Source organism: Dermacentor variabilis, chromosome 11 (genome assembly GCF_050947875.1).
Source record: "Dermacentor variabilis isolate Ectoservices chromosome 11, ASM5094787v1, whole genome shotgun sequence".
NCBI lineage: Eukaryota > Metazoa > Arthropoda > Arachnida > Ixodida > Ixodidae > Dermacentor > Dermacentor variabilis.
In genome coordinates this window covers 119,139,998-119,159,576 of record NC_134578.1, presented here as the reverse complement: position 1 = coordinate 119,159,576, position 19,579 = coordinate 119,139,998, and the positions used below count along the sequence as shown (strand labels likewise).

General features: G+C 47.8%; 1 protein-coding gene across 1 annotated transcript in view; it reads left to right on the top strand.

The window, feature by feature from the left end:
* The window catches only part of LOC142563570 (uncharacterized), a 344,963-nt gene that overhangs the window by 49,841 nt on the left and 275,543 nt on the right, over nucleotides 1-19,579 (top strand). The window contains exon 3 of the mRNA XM_075674155.1: nucleotides 17,624-17,800. Within this exon, the coding sequence (XP_075530270.1) occupies nucleotides 17,624-17,800 (177 nt within the window). The remainder of the gene's footprint in view (nucleotides 1-17,623; nucleotides 17,801-19,579) is intronic.

Below are 19,579 nucleotides of genomic sequence, written 5' to 3'. Positions count from 1 at the left end.
CAGCAGCAGCAGCAGCAGCAGCAGTTTGGTTACGCCCACTGCAGGGGAAAGGCCTCTGCCATACTTCTCCAAATGCCCCGGTCATGTACCGATTGTGGCCATGTTGTCCGTGCAAACTTCACCATCTCATCCGCCCACCTAACTTTCTGCCGCCCTCAGCTACGCTTCCCTTCCCTTGGAATCCAATCGGTAACCCTTTATGACCATCGGTTATCTTCCCTCCTTATTACATTTACTGCCCCTGCCCATTTTCTTTTCTTGATTTCAACTCAGACATCATTAACTCGCGTTTTTTCCCTCACCCAATCTGCGCTTTTCTTATCCCTTAACGTTACACCTATCGTTCTTCTTTCCATAGCTCATTGCGTCGTTCTCAATTTCAGCAGAACCCTTTTTGTAAGCCTCCAGGTTTCTGCCCCGTACGTGAGTGCTTGTAAGACAGAGCTGTTATATACTTTTCTCTTGAGGGGTAATGGCAACCTGCTGTTCATGATCTGAGAATGCCTGCCAAACGCACCCCGGCCCATTCTTATTCTTCTGATTATTTCAGTCTCATGATCCGGATCCGCAGTCACGACATGTCCTAAGTAGATGCATTCCCTTACCACTTCCAGTGACTCGCTACCTATCGTAAAGTGCTGTTCTCTTCCGAGACTGTTAAACATTACTTTAGTTTTCTGCAGAATAATTTTTAGACCCACCCTTCGGCTTTGCCTCTTTAGGTCAGTGAGCATGCATTGCAGTTGGTCCCCTGAGTTAGTAAGCAAGGCAATATCTTCAGCGAATCGCAAGTTACTAAGGTATTCTCTATTAACTCTTATCCCGAATTCTTCCCAATCCAGGTCTCTGAATACCTCCTGTGAACACGCTGTGAATAGCATTGGAGAGATCGTATCTTCCTGTCTGACGCCTTTCGTTGTTGGGATTTTGTTGCTTTCTTTATGGAGGACTACGATGGCTATAGAGCCGCTATATATATCTTTCAGCATTTTTACATACGGCTCGTCTACACCCTGATTCCGCAATGCCTCCATGACTGCTGAGGTTTCGACTGAATCAAACGCTTTCTCGTAATCAATGAAAGCTATATACAAGGGTTGGTTATATTCCGCACATTTCTCTATCACCTGATTGATATTGTGAATATGGTCTATTGTTGAGTAGCCTTTACGGAATCCTGCCTGGTCCTTTGGTTGACGGAAGTCTAAGGCGTTCCTGATTCTATTTGCAATTACCTTAGTAAATACTTTGTAGGCAACGGACAGTAAGCTGATCGATCTATAATTTTTCAAGTCTTTGGTGTCCTCTTTCTTTTGGGTTAGGATTATGTTAGCGTGCTTCCAAGATTCCTGTATGCTCGAGGTCATGAGGCATTGGGTATACGGGGTGGCCAGTTTTTCTAGAACAATCTGCCCACCATCCTTCAACAAATCTGCTGTTACCTGATCCTTCCCAGCTGCCTTCCCCCTTTGCATAGCTACCAAGGCTTTCTTTACTTCTTCCGGCGTTACTTTTGGGATTTCAGATTCCTATAGACTATTCTCTCTTCCAGTATCGCCGTCGGTGCCACTGGTACTGTATAAATCTCTATAGAACTCCTTGAGCCACTTGAACAATCTCATCGATATTAGTAATGATATTGCCGGCTTTTTCTCTTAACGCATACATCTGATTCTTGCCTATTCATAGTTACTTTTTCACTGCTTTTAGGCTTTCTCCGTTCCTGAGAGCATGTTAAATTCTATTCATATTACACTTCCTTATGTCAGCTGTCTTACGCTTGTTGATTTCCTTTGAAAGTTCTGCCAGTTCTATTAGCTGAAGGGTTAGAGGCTCTCATACATTGGAGTTTCTTGACCAGATCTTTCGTCTCCTGCGATAGCTTACTGGTATCCTGTCTAACCGAGTTGCCACCGACTTCTATTGCTGACTCCGTAAGGATGCCGATAAGATTGTCGTGCATTGCTTCAACACTGAGGTCCTTGTCACGATCCACACGGGGTGGTGAACAAGGGAGGGCTCGATGCACCCCCCAATAGACGGACGCTCCGCAGTGTGCTGGTGCTGAACGATGACTGACCGACGAGTAGCCGTGCTCGTCGGTGTTTATTGCGGTGTGGTGACCAATGTTGCCTGCTGAGCTTTAGCGGGCCACCGAGCCTGGCGGCGAACGAACATTATGCCTGGGGGGCGTCACATTCTTGCTACACCCCTTACCCGCAGTTAGTTTGTTAAAGAAAAAACAAACGTCCATGTTGTAAATACGAGGCTCTGCCTCCACCCTAGCTGGGTCGACGGTGCCTGCTATCCAGGTGAGTAATGATCCTGTGGCCTCCGCCGTCGAGTACTCCGCCTGGGCACCGGTGTTGATGGGTCGGGTAGGGCAACGCCGGGTGCTGCCTGAGCCAGCCTCGCTCCATCCGGAGGGTTCGTAGTAGTCGGCCTTGCGAGTGGTGCCGGGCTCTACATCGGTCAGACGGGTGTCGCACCACTGGCTACGGTTGCCGCCTCCTAGGTGGGTGGTGCTCCGCGGGAAGCGACTGGAGCTACCGCTAGTGCTCCTGCAGACTGGAACTCAGAAGTGGCAGTCGAGGATGCTGGCCAGGTCCCGAGGCGAGGCCTGACATGGTCGGCGTCTCTGTGCCACATGGCCCCGTCTGGCATGCGGACGAGGAGCGATGAGGCGCTGGCAGGAGACACCACCTGTCCAGCAGACCAGGGTGGGCCGGGACGGAAGTTCCTGGCGAAACATGGAGCTCCCGACTCTGGCAAAGGACCGGGATGGCACCCTTGGTCAGCAGCAAGCTTCTGCTTCAAAAGCACTGTAGATCGGAGGTCCGGATGCAAGACGTCCAAGGGTGTCTTGACCATGCGACCCAGCAGGAGCTCACAGGGGTTATGGCCAGTGACATCGTGGGGCGTGGTCCGGTACTGAAATAGTATCCGGGCAATCTGAGTTCGGAAATCCCCAGTCTGGCTCTTCTTGAGCTTGTCTTTGATGGTTTGCACCATCCGCTCGGCTGCACAATTTGAAGCAGGGTGGTACGTCGGAACCATCATCCGGCGGATTCCGTTCTTCGTCAGCCTGGCCAGGTACATTGTGCTGGCGAAAACAGGGCCATTGTCGGACATGATGACATCCGGCAACCCCTGGGCGGCGAAGCCCTGTCGTAGCGCTGCAATGGTCGCGCCTGCTGATGGAGTGGTGACAGGTAGAACCTCCACCCACTTTGAAAAGGCCTCCACAACCACCAGGAAGTAATGGCGCTTGAAGGGTCCCCCAAAATCTATATGTGGGTGGGACCAGGGTCTCTGTGGTAACGGCCAGGGGGTGCTTTCCACATGACGCGAGGCTCGCTGATGCTCCTGGCAGATTTGGCAGCTCTGCACCACATGCAGGCTGGCTTCCGGATACTCTGGAAGGCGAATGCCCAGTGCATGAATCCAGTTTCGGCCCAGCAGCGTCGGCGACGACCCCTTGGTTAAGTAAAGGGGAAGGGTTGCTTCCCTGTCGCCAAACTGAACGCCGACCTGTGCCTGACCCTGGACCTGGGAGAGTTGCCCGGATGAGCTGCGCAGCATCACGCCCGAAGCCTCTATGGACACGCTGGGGAAAGTACGATTGAAGATCTTCCCGGCAATTACAGACACGCTGGCCCCCGTGTCCAGCTCCATGGAATTGAAGTGCCCGCAGATTTCGATGGTCAGCATGTACGGCGGCACAGACGACGGTACAATGCCTCTGTGCCACATGTCGAAAATCAGCGGGTCCTCGGCCACGACGTGCAGCCTGGCCGCGGAAGAACTTGAGCTTACTACCGCACGCCCCCGCCGCATACGCTTGCGACGGCTACCCTGGCCGCGGGCTTGTGTGGTACCTGGGCTTGAAAGAGGCTGCTGCTGCTGTTTGCTGTCCGTCCTCCCCCTTCGGCATACACGTGCCAGGTGTCCAGTTTTCTGGCACGTAAAGCATTGTACTTGAAAGAACTAGCAGTGTGAGGGGGAGTGGGCACCACCACAGCGACCGCAGGTACTGCCATTTTTCCTCAACTCGTTGACCGCCGCTTCCGCCGACGGTGAGCCAGTCGCACGGGAAATCTCGCCGGCGTCCTTACCGGCAGCTTCCATTGCCAGCGCTGCCTTCACGGCGTCGTCCAGCGAGGAGTCGGGAAGTCGAGGAGTCGGCAACAACCCTGCATGGCGGGGTTGTTGATTGCGCGGACGGTGTCCTGGAGATTCCCGGAGCAGCGAGTCCAGCTGGTCCCCGAAAACGCAGGCACTCGCTAACCCTCGCAGCGCAGCAACGAACTGCCCGAGGGTCTCTCCTGCCCGGCGGCTCCGGTTGTTGAAGCGGAAACGCTCCATTAGTGTGGACGGTGCTGGGTTGAAATGTGAGCTTAATATGGCGAGCAGCTCACCCAGCGTCTTAACGTGTGGCGCGGCTGGCTTGAGAAGGTTGAGCAGGAGGCTGAAGACGCGGGTGCCGCAGCTGGCCAGGAAGATGTTCCGCTGTTGTCCTCGGGTGTGTCGTTTGCCCGGAAGAATACGTGGACTTGCTCCTCGTAAATTTGCCAGGCGGGCCCATCTTCCTCGAACGGCTCGAGCCTTCCGCACAGCGGCATGGCGACAGCAACGGGGGGCGGTGTTTCGCCGCTCACGGCGGCGTGGGACGATCCATAGGTACTCGTCGCCGTCCTCGTCACCAGTGTCACGATACACCCGGGGTCATGAACAAGGGAGGGCTCTAGGCACCCGCCGATAGACGGACACTCCGCAGTGTGGTGGTGCTGAAGGATGACTGACCGGCGAGCAGCCGTGCTCGTCGGTGTTTATTGCGGTGCGGTGACCAATGTTGCCTGCCGAGCTTTAGCAGGCCGCCGAGCCTGGCGGCGAACGAACATTATGGCTGGGCAGCGTCACATGCTTGCTACAGTCTTGTTCGTGTGTTAAAGCCGAATACCTGTTCTGTAGGTTGATCCGGAATTCCTATATTTTCCCTCTTACCGCTAACTCATTGATCGGCTTCTTATGTACCAGTTTCTTCCATTCCTGCCTGAAGTCTAGGCTAATTCGGGTTCTTACCATCCTATGGTCACTGCAGTGCACCTTGCCGAGCACGTCCACATCTTGTATGATGCCAGGGTTAGCGCAGAGTATAAAGTCTATTTCATCTCTATTCTGGTCATTCGGGCTCCTCCATGTCCACTTTCGGCTATCCCGCTTGCGGAGGAAGGATATTATCCGCATCTTATTCTGTTCTGCAAAGTCTACTGTTAACTCTCCCCTGCTATTCCTAGTGACTATGCCTTATTCCCGCACTGCCTTGTCTCCAGCCTGCTTCTTGCCTACCTTGGCATTGAAGTCGTCCATCAATACAATGTATTTTTACCTTACCCATCGCCGATTCCACGTCTTCATAGAAGCTTTCGACTTCCTGGTCATCATGACTGGATGTAGGGGGCGTACACCGGTACGACCTTCAATTTGGAACTCTTATTAAGGTTCACAACAACACCTGCCACCCTCTCGTTAATGCTATAGAGTTCCTGCACGTTACCAGCTATATTCTTATTGATCAGGAATCCGACTCCTAGTTCTCGCCTCCCCGCTAAGCCCCGGTAGCACAGGACGTGCCCACTTTTTAGCACTGTATATGCTTCATTTGTCCTCCTAACTTCACTGAGCCCAATTATATCCCGTTTACTGCCCTCTAATTCCTCCAATAGCACTGCTAGACTCGCCTCACTAGATAACGTTCTAGCGTTAAACGTTGCCAAGTTCAGATTCCAATGGCGGCCTGTCCGGATCCATAGATTCTTAGCACCCTCTGCTGTGTCGCAGGTCTGACCGCCGCCGTGGTCAGTTGCTTCGCAGCTGCTGGGGACTGAGGGCCGGGGTTTGATTGTTGTGTTCATATGGGAGGTTGTGGCCATGTACTGCACCAGGGTGGCCAATCCTGCTCTGGTGAGGGAGTGCGTTACCGTTTCGGATCAGCGGGTTCGGGTCGCACTCCAGGACTGTTTGTGTAATTTTCTCAACACGCGGATTTTTTTCCGGGATTAGAACCACGGTCCTCTTGCACGCGAGGCGGATGCTCTACCTCTACGCCACCGCTGCACCTTATACACACATTATAAATCAAAAACTGCGGAATTGGACAAGTGAGAAAACAGCACGGTACAAGGAAGTACTTCTTTTGCCGATTAAGAATAAGGCAGACTTACAGTTTTCACTCCTACCTTGACTGGCGGGGATTATCCTACTTGTAGTAGGTGGGGCGATAGCTTGACAGTCCTCCATGTTCTTATCCAGTGCCCTGCAATAGAAACAGAGACGAAAAAGTATTTCTCTGCTGCATATCGGGAAAATATACCTCTTCAGCCTGCATTTTTTCTTAGTGATGAACCGCTTTTTAAACTGCAGATAGTCTTAAATTTCTTAGCCGAAACCGACACTCTGAAAATAATTTGGCCGGGAAATTTTAACACGTGATTACCAGCCCCTGTATTCGAGGGCCGTTTTGATGCTCTAGTGTAACTGTTTTTCCGTTTTCGTATGCTTTTTATCAAAAGACTTGCCATCGTCCTCGCCCGTAACTAATCAGTGTCATTATTTTAGTTGCTATATATTTACGTCATTTACAGCGAAAATTTTTAGGCCCTTATACAGCCATGTCACACCTACCTTAATGAATTCACTCTCCACGCCATTCACAATAAATCCTTTAAATACAATTTGTCATGGGGCTCTTTGGCCATAACTGGCCCTTGCGCCATTAAAAACCACATATCATCATCATCAGACAACTTTAGGTCCCGTCGTTTACCTTATAGCGCAGCGTGCGCACCTGCTATTTTCGAAACAGTGATAGACCAGATACTGCGCAATATGCCAGGAACCGTCTGATAGTTAGATGATGTAGTCATCACAGGTGAAAATTACAAATTGTGCTACTACAGAGTGGAGAAAGTGCTTCGATGCCTAAGTGAACACGGCATATAAGTGACGGCTAAGAAATCCAGTTTCTTTCAATAGCGAGTCACATTTGGGGCACGCCATCGATAACAGCTTGCACCCAACGCGGGTAAAACTGGAACCCATTAGAAAAGCACCAAGGCCCACCAGCGTGACCTAACTCAAAGCCCTTTTGGGTTTGATTATCTACTATGGGATTTTTTTTTGCAAATTTCGCCTCGGTCTTGGAGCATATGCACTACTTGCTTCGAAAAGAAACTAAATTACACTGGTCACGTGAATATGATAAGGCATTCGACAGATGCAAGGAAATGACTGATAGGAGTGTGCAGCAACTATAAGATGTGGAAAAAGAAATTTCGATTAAATGCGATGCATCTGATTATATGTTAGGTGATGTGCTGTCGCACGTGGCGAACGCCGAGAAAAAGCCAGTTGCTTCTGCGTCATTGTCGTTGTCTGTGTCCAATCGTAACAACGGACGAATTTAAAAAGAAGCGCTTAGTATGATGTTTGCTGTAAAAAAAATCCCAAGTACCTCTACGGACGCACCTTTGATATAATTAGCAATCAGCAGCGCTTGGCAATTTTGTTTCATCCTGAACGGCTGGGCAGTGCAGTGGCCACTGCAAGAGCCCATTGCTGGTTGACATTTCTGGCCGACTACAGCTATAGAATCAAACACAAGCCAGACTCGGCTATCCAGCATGCATTGTCGCGCTTACCCCTACCCGACAGCGGCTGTAATTGTTAGGAAATCTATTCCTTTGGGGCCTAACTGACATGCTGTTAACATCATCAAAGGATGTCAGCCGGGAAACGGGGCGCGACGAAGTTCAGAGTGCTGTGCGAGAGATGGTTTGGCATGGATGGCTCAAAGCGGTGTCGGAGGAGCTAAACCCGGTTTTGGATATGCCGGTTGTACCTCAGTGTAGACGACGGGTGCGTTATATGGACGAAGAAAGTTGTAGAACCTGAGTCGGAAAATGGTTATCTGAATTTGCTGCATCAACAGCCCTTGGGAATAGTCTAAATAAAAGGATTAGCGAGGTCAATAGTATGGTGACCAGGAATAGACAAGACCTGCAAAAACATGGTGTGCAAATGTGAAATATGCCAGAGTGCTCTCCATGCAGCGCCAACCCGTACCTTTGCCGTCGTGGCAAGCATGTCAAAATCCGTGGGAACGAGTGCATTTAGATTTCGCCGAAGAAATAGCGAAGACGTTTCTTGTGGCTATGGACCCGTATTGTAAATGGTTGGAAATACAGATCACGAACGGAACAATCGCCTCGAAGACGGTTGAAGTCGTGCGTTCACTAGAGAGGTTTACTTTAGGGGACGCAAGCGGCTTGCGTACGCAAAAACTAGGCGCCACTGTACAGCGCATGCGCAGACCCCTACGTCTGAATCTGCACATGCGCAGTACCGTCGCCGCTAGTTCTTGCGTACGCTAGCCGCTTGCGTCCCTTAAACTAAATCTCTCTACTGACGCCGCCGTACGGCCCACAGTCTAACGATGCGGCGGAGCGCGCAGTTCAGACAACTATAAAAGCACTGCTCAAACAAGTGCTAGAACACGCAGAAAAGGGACTAATACAACCGCTCAACGCGATAATAGATAACTTCGTATTCTGTTTTCGAACAACGCCTCACATCTTCACAGGAAGAGCACTTGCTCAATTATCTGTACGAATGAAGCCGCGGACCCGATTGTCGCTGCGGCGCCCAGACGTAAAAGATGCGATGAGCACAAAGCCTCCCAAAATAAAATAATCTGCTGATATGCGCAATGTCCACCGTGAGCGTTTGCTGCGGATGATCGTGTACTAGTGCGTTCTGTGCGTGGAGAAGTGGACTGTTGGCCTGGAGAAGTGACGCGTGTAAAGTCATCTTTAACATATCTAGTGAATGTCCGAAACAAAGTGCTTTTCCTGCACGCGGAACACCTGCGACCATCGAACATCCCGCCAACGATACGACATGACCCCTGGTTGAAGTGGAACTGCCACATACACCTGACGTCACTGATACTACACCCACGACACTTCACACACGATACTACGCCCACAAAGCCCGGAGAAGTCATCGCCAGCACCAACTCCACTGCGTTCCGGAAATCGCGGGCGGGCGGTCACGTTACGAAGGGGCAGAAGGGATTGGCGCCCCCCTGATCGCCTAACCCAGGACAATTTCTAAAATTGTGCATAATGTCTTGTGACACCATGCATCGTGGCATAATTGCGTGCTCGCAAGCTACCCCTGGCTGCGCATGGACTGATAGTGTGTGCTTATATAAGCGCCAGAGTATCGTTGTGTTCTCTTATTCTTGAGTTGAGGCTGCCAGCGCCCACCTCAATAATCAAGTTTCTAACCCCTGCCTCGTGCCAAGGTAAAACAATAACCATTACCCAGTTTTCTATGACGGACCTCTATGAATGAGCCACATCCGTGGTCCCGTAGGGAGGGGGGTGTATCTGGACTAGCAAGCGTTCGTAAAGCGCCAAACGTTCGTAAAATTACAACGGCATACCAGATGTAGCGAGAACACAGAGGAACGTGCGCCACGGTAGCCTCCGCGGTGTTTAGAAAAGGGATTAGGTATTGGAGAGGTAGACCACTGCAACATTGCAACCTCAACAAAAATGAGAAAAATAGGAATGCCACACATTGTGCGCACGGCCGAAGAAAAAGCCAAATACCAGGTGAAGCGTCGACAGCAGAGACGTGACTATAGCCAAGGACAACGTGCCCGTGCCTCACAAGAACGCCAGCGAGAGCATATGCGACAGTGTAATCGTCGGCGTCTAGTGCAAGCCACTGATGAAGATCGCGCACTGGACACCACTTGTAGGCGTCAAGCTAGGTTGTTCGAGTCTGCGTTCAAGGGACAGTAGCGTGCGTTGCCACCTCCTTCAAGTTTCACCGGGTCCAATTCCAAATTCAAGAGAATGTTTCTCGAAGAGTGGTTTAGGCATAGTTGCTCGGAACAGTTTCGCTAGCTAATCCGCCACCGTACGTATCGTCCGGACCGAAACTTTTTGGTTTCGTTGAATCTATTTTGATTGCTTCTATGCTATGGTGATAGTACGCCAAGAATATTCTGACTTCGTTTTTTCCTGCGCAAAATATATCGACTTACTGTCGCTTCAAAGCACAATATCTTCATTGCAGCTTCTTACCCATGTGTGTATTTTGTTTGTCGGCACTGTGTTCTAGATATTTATGAATATTCTCATTTGTCATCTCTTTACTATTTCCAGTCTTCTGCTGTCACGTTACATTGTATTTCCGCTTTTAGCTCTTCCTTTCAGTGTTATGTTCGCCACAGTAGCTGTTGTCAATGCTTCAAGGAAATGCTGTTGGGTTTTTTCACGTTCCCAGCTAGCACTCCAGTTATAAACAAATGCGAAACGAAAAAAGTTTAAAGCTGAATACATCTAGAGTAGAGTCGCTCAAGACGGAACTTTGATCTCGCACGTACTGTCGGCTACCTTGTTCCACACTTGATCGTTTTGTAAATATGCTCTAAATAAATTTTTATTCCATGCATCTGCTTCTGGAACCAGTAAATTGCCATTGCTACAGACCATACTACCTGATACGCAATCACACGCACTCTCCCGAGAGTGTGTGCTACGGACGCCACAGTGTTTCTACTAAACGATGTTATCCTGCATCACGGAGTCAACTGTGATCCCGTCACCGACCGTGACTGCTATTTCCTCTGCAGAGTTATCGATGAGCTCTGCAGGCAGATGAGTTATATAGTTTTTTTCCTTGTCCTGCATGACAAAACGTAAATCTACGATGACTTACCCAACATAAGCCAAAGCCCTGACCGAACAATTGTACGGTACGTTAAGCGACATGCTTTGTATGCATGTTTCTTGTGACCAATCCGACTCGGGCACTGCGTCGCCAGCGCTGTATTTGCTTACATTAGCTTCCGTCAGCATAACGTGATTTTTCGCCTGTTTATCATCTGTTTGGTGATCGGCCGCAACCTTATCGTTTGGAGCCATCTTTCCCGCCGCCTCCCTTTCGTCTAAAATGTATGCCTTTAACGCGATCTGCATTGCTTATGAGGCACGGCACAGAGCTCTCCATTGATTTGCTGAATCGCAAAAACAGTGCAGGCTTACGGCTTACGGCTGTCATTGTCGTGACGCTGCGCTTAGCCACGACGCTCACGTTCTTGTCTCGACTCCGACTCCGTGCGTTGGACCGTCCGAAAAATTACTTTCTCGGTACTGACGATCCTACCGCGTCTTGCAACGCGTATAATACGTCACTTACACGATTTCCCCGTTCAATTCACTCTGTTATCCCACTTTGCCTTTTGCCAACGCCGTTTATGTGTCCCACAGTACATTTTATTGCTCGGCCACACCATAGCAACCACTGCGTTCGTGTTTCAGCAGAGGAGGGTCATGTTATTGTACTATACGCCCATATCAAACGACATCTGGGGCAGGATTAAGAGAGAGGACGCTTTGGTCTGGCGCGCGCTCGACGATCTTCTTAAGCGTTTGACCGTCTTGTAGATACACTGGAAATGCATATTTCTTGACTGTCTTTTAGTTAGCCGTAATAGAGCACCAGATAATGTACACAGCATTTCGAAAAATCGCTCAACGATATGAATAAACAACCTAGGATTGTGCTCCATCGGCTATGTATGCAACAAAGCCTCAGCAGCAGTCGGTGCTATGTGGAGACCCCGCTGAAATGTCAATTCGTTCTAGTAATAGGCACACCAACAGTTCCCCATTAAAAATAACAAAACCAAGTAAACGAAATTATGTAGCGCAAGTCGATGCAGGTTCGACATTAGTCGCAATGTCTCCTCCCTACGCCAAACGAACCTTGGCTTATATATATTGCAGTAATCATAGAGCGTTTCGGGTGCGCTACTTAAAACATTCATGGCAGTTCTAACGCGTCGGACGAACATTTAAACCAGCAACAAGGAAATGCATGTAATAAAAAATAAGCACCACACATGTGCGACGCTAAGACAAGGTGCCAGTTAAATAAAACAATGAAAACCCTTACTTCAATAAAAATTGGTGCTGGTTGTCTTCTATGTGTCACTCCCTCGCACCGCTGGCTTCAACTTGCATGCAACTGGTAACATTATATTCAGCAGTTTTCTTGCAGTACTTATAACGACACAGGTACGCTACCACTCCAAAATTGTATTTTGATACGTGTGCCGCTTGACAATACGCTATGATGCTTCCGCAGAAATCACAATATAACGAAAAAGACAGGGCCCGCGCTACAAGAGAGTACGGGCTTGGAAGCCCTGTGCCCACAAAAATACGTACTACATCACATCACATCACATCACATCACTTTATTCTCCTTAAAGACCCCTTTTGGGGTGTTACATAAGGGGTGCGGTTTAAAAAATGCAGGCGTTTGGAGCGGTCTAAAATGTTGATTGGCAGGTTATGGCGACATAATGGAGAAGGACGTTCCAGTCAGTTGCTGCTCCTGAAAAAAAATGAGTTCGAGAAGGTGGTGGGTACGGGCTCGTGGATGCAAAACTTGAAGAGGGTGACCGATGAGATGGGATCTGCGTAGTGGGGGCACACGGATGTATGGTTTTTGTCTTAATGATAAATAAATGAACTTGTGATACAATACAAGAATGGCAATTCCGCGGGGAGCAGAAAGGTTACAAAAATCTGATTGCAATGTTAGACATGATATGCTAACGTCCTGCGAGTATGGAGAGTATGCAAGTACGGATAAAAAAGGGTCAGCGGCGAAAAACATCAGGCGTCATGGATAAGTAGTCGAATGAACTATTCAATGGGAGCAATCCTGTGATTACACGGTGCTTCCCAGAGCATTCGCCTACACTACAACACACACACACACCCACACACAAACATATATATATATATATATATATATATATATATATATATATATATATATATATTGTATTGTATATATATTGTATATGGTATTGTATATATATATATATATATATATGTGTGTACGTAGAGCTAGAACACCCGCCTCGCGTGCAAGAGGTCCGTGGTTCGAATCCCGGTGCCGGCAATTTTCCACCGGATAAAAAAAGAAAAAAAATCCGCGTGTTGATAAAATTGCACAAACAGGCCTGGAGTGTGGCCTGATCCCGGTGACCGGAACCGGTAACGCACCCCCTCACCAGATCAGGATTGGCCACCCTGGTACAGTACTTGGCCACAACTTCCTATATGAACACAACAATCAAACCCCGGCCCTCAGTCCCCAGCAGCTGCGAAGCAACTGACCACGGTGGCGGCCAGACCTGCGACGCAGCAGAGGGTGCTAAGAATCACTGGCTCAGGACAGGCCGCCATTGGAATATGAACCTGGCAACGTTTAACGCTAGAACGTTATCTAGTGAGGCGAGTCTAGCAGTGCTATTGGATGAATTAGAGGGCAGTAAATGGGATATAATAGGGCTCAGTGAAGTTGGGAGGCCCAAAGAAGCCTATACAGTGCTAAAAAGCGGGCACGTCCTGTGCTACCGGGGATTACCGGAGAGAAGAGAACTAGGAGCCGGATTCCTGATTAATAAGAATATAGCTGGTAACATACAGGAATTCTATAGCATTAACGAGAAGGTGGCAGGTCTTGTTGTCAAACTTAATAAGAGGTACAAAATGAAGATTGTACATGTCTACGCCACTACATCCAGTTATGATGACCAGGAAGTCGAAAGCTTCTATGAAGACTTGGAATCGGCGATGGGTAGAGTGAAAACTAAATACACTATACTAATGGGCGACTTTAATGCGAAGGTAGGCAAGAAGCAGGCTGGAGACAAGGCAGTGGGGGGAATAGGGCCTAGGCACTAGGAATAGCAGGGGAGAATTATTAGTAGAGTTTGCGGAACAGAATAATATGAGGATAACGAATACCTTCTTCCGCAAGCGGGATAGCCGAAAGTGGACGTGGAGGAGCCCGAATGAGCAAGACTAGAAATGAAATAGACTTCATACTCTGCGCTAACCCTGGCATCATACAAGATGTGGACGTGCTCGGCAAGGTGCGCTGCAGTGACCACAGGATGGTAAGAGCTCGAATTAGCCTAGACCTGAGGAGGGAATGGAAGAAACTGGTACATAAGAAGCCGATTAATGAGTTAGCGGTAAGAGGGAAAATAGAGGAATTGCAGATCAAGCTACACAACAGGTATTCGGCTTTAACTCCAGAAGACGACCTTAGTGTTGAAGCAATGAACGACAATCTTGTGGGCATCGTTAAGGAGTGTGCAATGGAAGTCGGTGGTAACTCCGTTGGGCAGGATACCAGCAAACTATCGCAGGAGACGAAAGATCTGATCAAGAAATGCCAATGTATGAAAGCATCTAACCCTACAGCTAGAATAGAACTGGCAGAACTTTCGAAGTTAATCAACAAGCGTAAGACAGCTGACGTAAGGAAGTATAATATGGATACAATTGAACATGCTCTCAGGAACGGAGGAAGCCTAAAAACAGTGAAGAAGAAACTGGGAATTGGCAGGAATCAGATGTATGCGTTAAGAGACAAAGCCGGCAATATCATTACTAATATGGATGACATAGTTCAAGTGGCTGAGGAGTTCTATAAAGATTTATACAGTACCAGTGGCACCCACGACGATAATGGAAGAGAAAATAGTCTAGAGGAATTCGAAATCCCAAAGGTAACTCCGGAAGAAGTAAAGAAACCCTTGGGAGATATGCAAATGGGGAAGGCAGCTGGGGAGGATCAGGTGACAACAGATTTGTTGAAGGATGGTGGACAGATTGTTCTAGAGAAACTGGCCACCCTGTATACGCAATGCCTCATGACCTCGAGCTTACCGGAATCTTGGAAGAACGCTAACATAATCCTAATCCATAAGAAAGGGGACGCCAAAGACTTGAAAAATTATAGACCGATCAGCTTACTGTCCGTTGCCTACAAACTATTTATTAAGGTAATCGCAAATAGAATCAGGAACACCTTAGACTTCTGTCAAGCAAAAGACCAGGCAGGATTCCGTAAAGGCTACTCAACAATAGATCATATTCACACTATCAATCAGGTGATAGAGAAATGTGCAGAATATAACCAACCCTTATAATAGCTTTCATTGATTACGAGAAAGCGTTTGATTCTGTCGAAACCTCAGCAGTCATGGAGGCATTGCGGAATCAGGGTGTAGACGAGCCGTATGTAAAAATACTGAAAGATATCTATACCGGCTCCACAGCCACCGTAGTCCTCCATAAAGCAAGCAACAAAATCCCAATAAAGAAAGGCGTCAGGCAGGGAGATACGATATCTCCAATGCTATTCACAGCGTGTTCACAGGAGGTATTCAGAGACCTGGATTGGGAAGAATTGGGGATAAAAGTTAATGGAGAATGCCTTAGTAACTTGTGATTCGCTGATGATATTACCTTGCTTAGTAACTCAGGGGACTAATTGCAATGCATGCTCACTGACCTGGAGAGGCAAAGCAGAAGAGTGGGTCTAAAAATTAATCTGCAGAAAACTAAAGTAATGCTTAACAGTCTCGGAAGAGAACAGCAATTTACAATAGGCAGCGAGGCACTGGAAGTCGTAAGGGAATACATCTACTTAGGGCAGATAGTGACGGCGGATCCGAATCCTGAGACGGAAATAATGAGAAGAATAAGGATGGGCTGGAGTGCGTTTGGCAGGCATTCCCAAATCATGAACAGCAGGTTGCCATTATCCCTCAATAGAAAAGTATATAATAGCTGTGTCTTACCAGTACTCACCTACGGGGCAGAAACCTGGAGGCTTACGAAAAGGGTTCTACTCAAATTGAGGGCGACGCAACGAGCTATGGAAAGAAGAATGATAGGTGTAACGTTAAGGGATAAGAAAAGAGCAGATTGGGTGAGGGAACAAACGCGAGTTAATGGCATCTTAGTTGAAATCAAGAAAAAGAAATCGACATGGGCAGGACATGTAATGAGGAGGGAAGACAACCGATGGTCATTAAGGGTTACGGACTGGATCCCAAGGGAAGCGAAGCGTAGCAGGGGGCGGCAGAAAGTTAGGTGGGCGGATGAGATTAAGAAGTTTGCAGGCATGACATGGCCACAATTAGTACATGACCGGGGTAGTAGGAGAAGTATGGGAGAGGCCTTTGCCCTGCAGTGGGCGTAATCAGGCTGATGATGATGATGATTATACGCATATATTTCGTGTAAAACAAAGATATATTGGTGTGCGTTTTGGTGTCCCAGCATAAGCTGCACGATTCTATGCTTCTGCATATGCTTCACTAAGACATGGATAGCGTTTTCATTTGGCTTTCATTGTGAAATCAAAGAAGTGCGCAAAGCACAGAGTAGCTTACTGTATCTGTGTGTGAACTAAATATGAAGCAGGAAGACACAGGTGAACAAGACTGACAGTGCTGTAAGTCACTAAAAGGATGCCTCGCTTTCCTGGTAGCCCGGAATATTTTTGATGACCATATGCACGAAAACCATTTAGTGATGAACACGCAGTTGTAGAGTCGAGCAGGGAGACCTAGTACTAATGAATGATATGTTAGTGCGCGTTAATGTGTCCGGCTGCGCGGAATTTTAATTGCCCTACAATCGCGAATAAGTTCCAGATTTCAGTTTTCTTGTTCAATGTTCTGTTCATCAAACGACGTAAATGAAAGGAATATTTTTGCCTGCACACCAGAACAATGACTGTAGCCAAGCAATTTCCAGATCGCTTCACTGCACAGCAGGTTTACTCTATAGAAAGATCGTGGAATTAATATGTGGAACTTATACTGCGTCCTGTAGAGTTCTTGCAGCGAATGTTGCATTGTCTCTTACTACACCGCCGGAAAATAGTTCGAAAAGAGTGTTCGTATTTTTCTGCAAAATAGCTTCTGCACGTACCCCACCATGACTCAAAAGTACGTTCTGCACTTGCCCCACCGTGGCTTTCTCAATGTTTTAGTGTGTGCGAAAACTACAGCTGCCATTGCAGTTTTGCTAAGACAATAATCTCTTTCAATGCATTTTCTTCAGTCGATCAGCAACATCTGTTGTAGCCGACACCCGCCTACCCCGTGCATCTCTCTGATAACTTGTACTCTGCGACACTTGCAAAACCATCGTCCAGGAGTCGCACAAACCAGGAGTCGCGCAAACCATTGAAATATAGAGCAACCTATCGGACATCATTGTTGGCATTCGCGACCGAATTAAGTTTTGAGGACGAAGAATGCAGTGTTTTCGTGATGTTTTGTCATTTGTATTTTGTATTTTGGCTGCTTCTGTACTGCGTTTTTGATCTCGTTCGTTATTCTGTAGTTATTGCCTGCTTGTTTTGTCGATAACAATTCACTCGTGCAACCACATAGTAACGTGTTGTATAACGCCGGAACTGCTGCCTGCCTTTTCAGAACATTTTGCCGCATTGTCGCACGAATGCTCTTGTCGTGTATTAAGAACACGTTTGGACCAGAGGACCTATCTTCGTGAGGATCTTGACGGACACAAGTGCATCGTTGATATGCTCACTCCAGTGATATGCCTTATTGACCATTGGACTATTAATCATTGGAGAAGTAAGAATGATATTGGGTAAAAAAGTTTGACTTTGTTTTTTCTGTTTTTTTCTACAGTTTGTGACGGAGAAAATGAGGAAGACTACTACTGCAATTATAAAGGCGAGACGTATTCGGGGCTCTGCCCGTATTTAACTGGAACGTGCAGCTATGCGGCAGAGAAAACATGCATCTGCAAACAAGGGTACTTTCGGCGCAGGTTTTGGAATCCTTGCGTGACGTGGAGAGAATGCGGTAAGAGCCTTGGAACATGTATATACTCAAGAAAATATTGCTATGCCTCACTGATATCTAGTGGAAACATTAGAAGCTTGTTTTAGAGACTACACCTCATTGGTGTTGGTACAATGAGTGTATTATTTTTAAAGTGATTGTTCGCAATCTGCGTATTTAGGAAAGTGCTAAAAACTGCAAGTCAACAAAGACGTTAAACAAAGCTTCGCCTTCAGATGAATTATAAATATTAGGGTTCTCAGACAGGAAAATATACAACCAATAAGGACAATCCGGAGTAGTTAGCGTGACTGAACGACTGGTATGGTCCTTTTGGTGCTGGATCACAATTATGGTATGCACTGTCACCATATAAAGAAATCAAAACCGCATATATCAGACACAGACATACAAGCATCAGTCCTTTAGAATATGTTCACCAATGCCATGTCTACCAATTATAACTCCCTTACCCGAAGCAGCACAGACGAACAAATCAATTTATGAATCTAGTTTCTGGAAAGTTATCTATGGTTCTATCAGCTGTCTGCAATCACCGAACCTTGCGTAATCTGATTTCATCACGCGACGCGAACGGTGTAGAAATTTCTGGAAGACACGTGGGTCCTACTGATTACTCTGGAACCTTCGATGACTGATACATAAAAGCCGATGGGACCTACGCGCTTAACCCGCTCATCAGATTTTCCACGATCGCCAATACTCTTAGACAAAGGTGCAAATATACACCCTTTGGGGTGTATATCTGCTACACAACGATAATCGTCATCTGCCTTGCTTGCGTTTCCTTTCTCGAAAACGCCCCGCCAGCTACATTCCTGTAGGAAATGCTATGTCATGCTGATAACGCACATGCCGTTCGTTACTGGGAAGTACAGGGCTCGCCCCGTTAAAGAAATGCGGACAAGACAGATGACGATTATTCTTGTGTGGCAAAAGGGTGTAATTTTGCTTAACAGTGTACTGTTTTCGCCTCTATCGTTGTTCTCTGAGTGTACCCAGCTTTTGAGGGCACAGGTTCGCCCAATAAAACGCTAGTTTCGGCAATCACAGTTTTGCTGCCTTCGTCACAGTCACTACTACGTGACATATGGTGGACGTGCATTAAGTTCATGTACCGAACGCCTCCGAAACACCGCGATCCAATCCCGAAACCCCAAGAAAACAGCAACGTCACCCAAGACCAGTGGGCTAGCCGCAGACTGCAAAGACTGCCTACGGCGCACGGACTTCTGCCTGATATGACCAAGAAGACCGTGGAAAGCTCGACAAACACAATGACAGCCTCAGCGTCCCCTATCGCGCTCCAACAACTAATGGAACGCCTACCTTCCGTGGAGCTTCGTCGTAGGATCCGTAAACCTGGCTCGAAACCTTCGAAACGACCTCTATCTTCAACAACGCGACCTCTGAGGACAAGCTGCGCGACGTGTACTTCTCCTTGGAAGATGCCGCGGGGACATGCTTCGAGAACCGGGAATCCACACTTACAACGTGGGAGCTGTTCCAAAGTAACTTACTGAAGACCTTCACGAGCATTAAGAAAGGGCCGAAGTTCTATTGGAAGCCTGAGTGTAGCTACGGAACGAGAAACTTGCCATACTTACGAAGCAAATATGCAGTCTATGCCACCACGCCGACCCAGAAATGTCCGAGGAGAAGAAAGTCCGCCTACTCATGCGTGTTGTGAAGGAATAACTTTTCGGCTAACGATACGAAGCAGCAACATTTTAGAAGTCTGCTCCGACAATACAGAGAATACTTTTCGACGTCATCGAG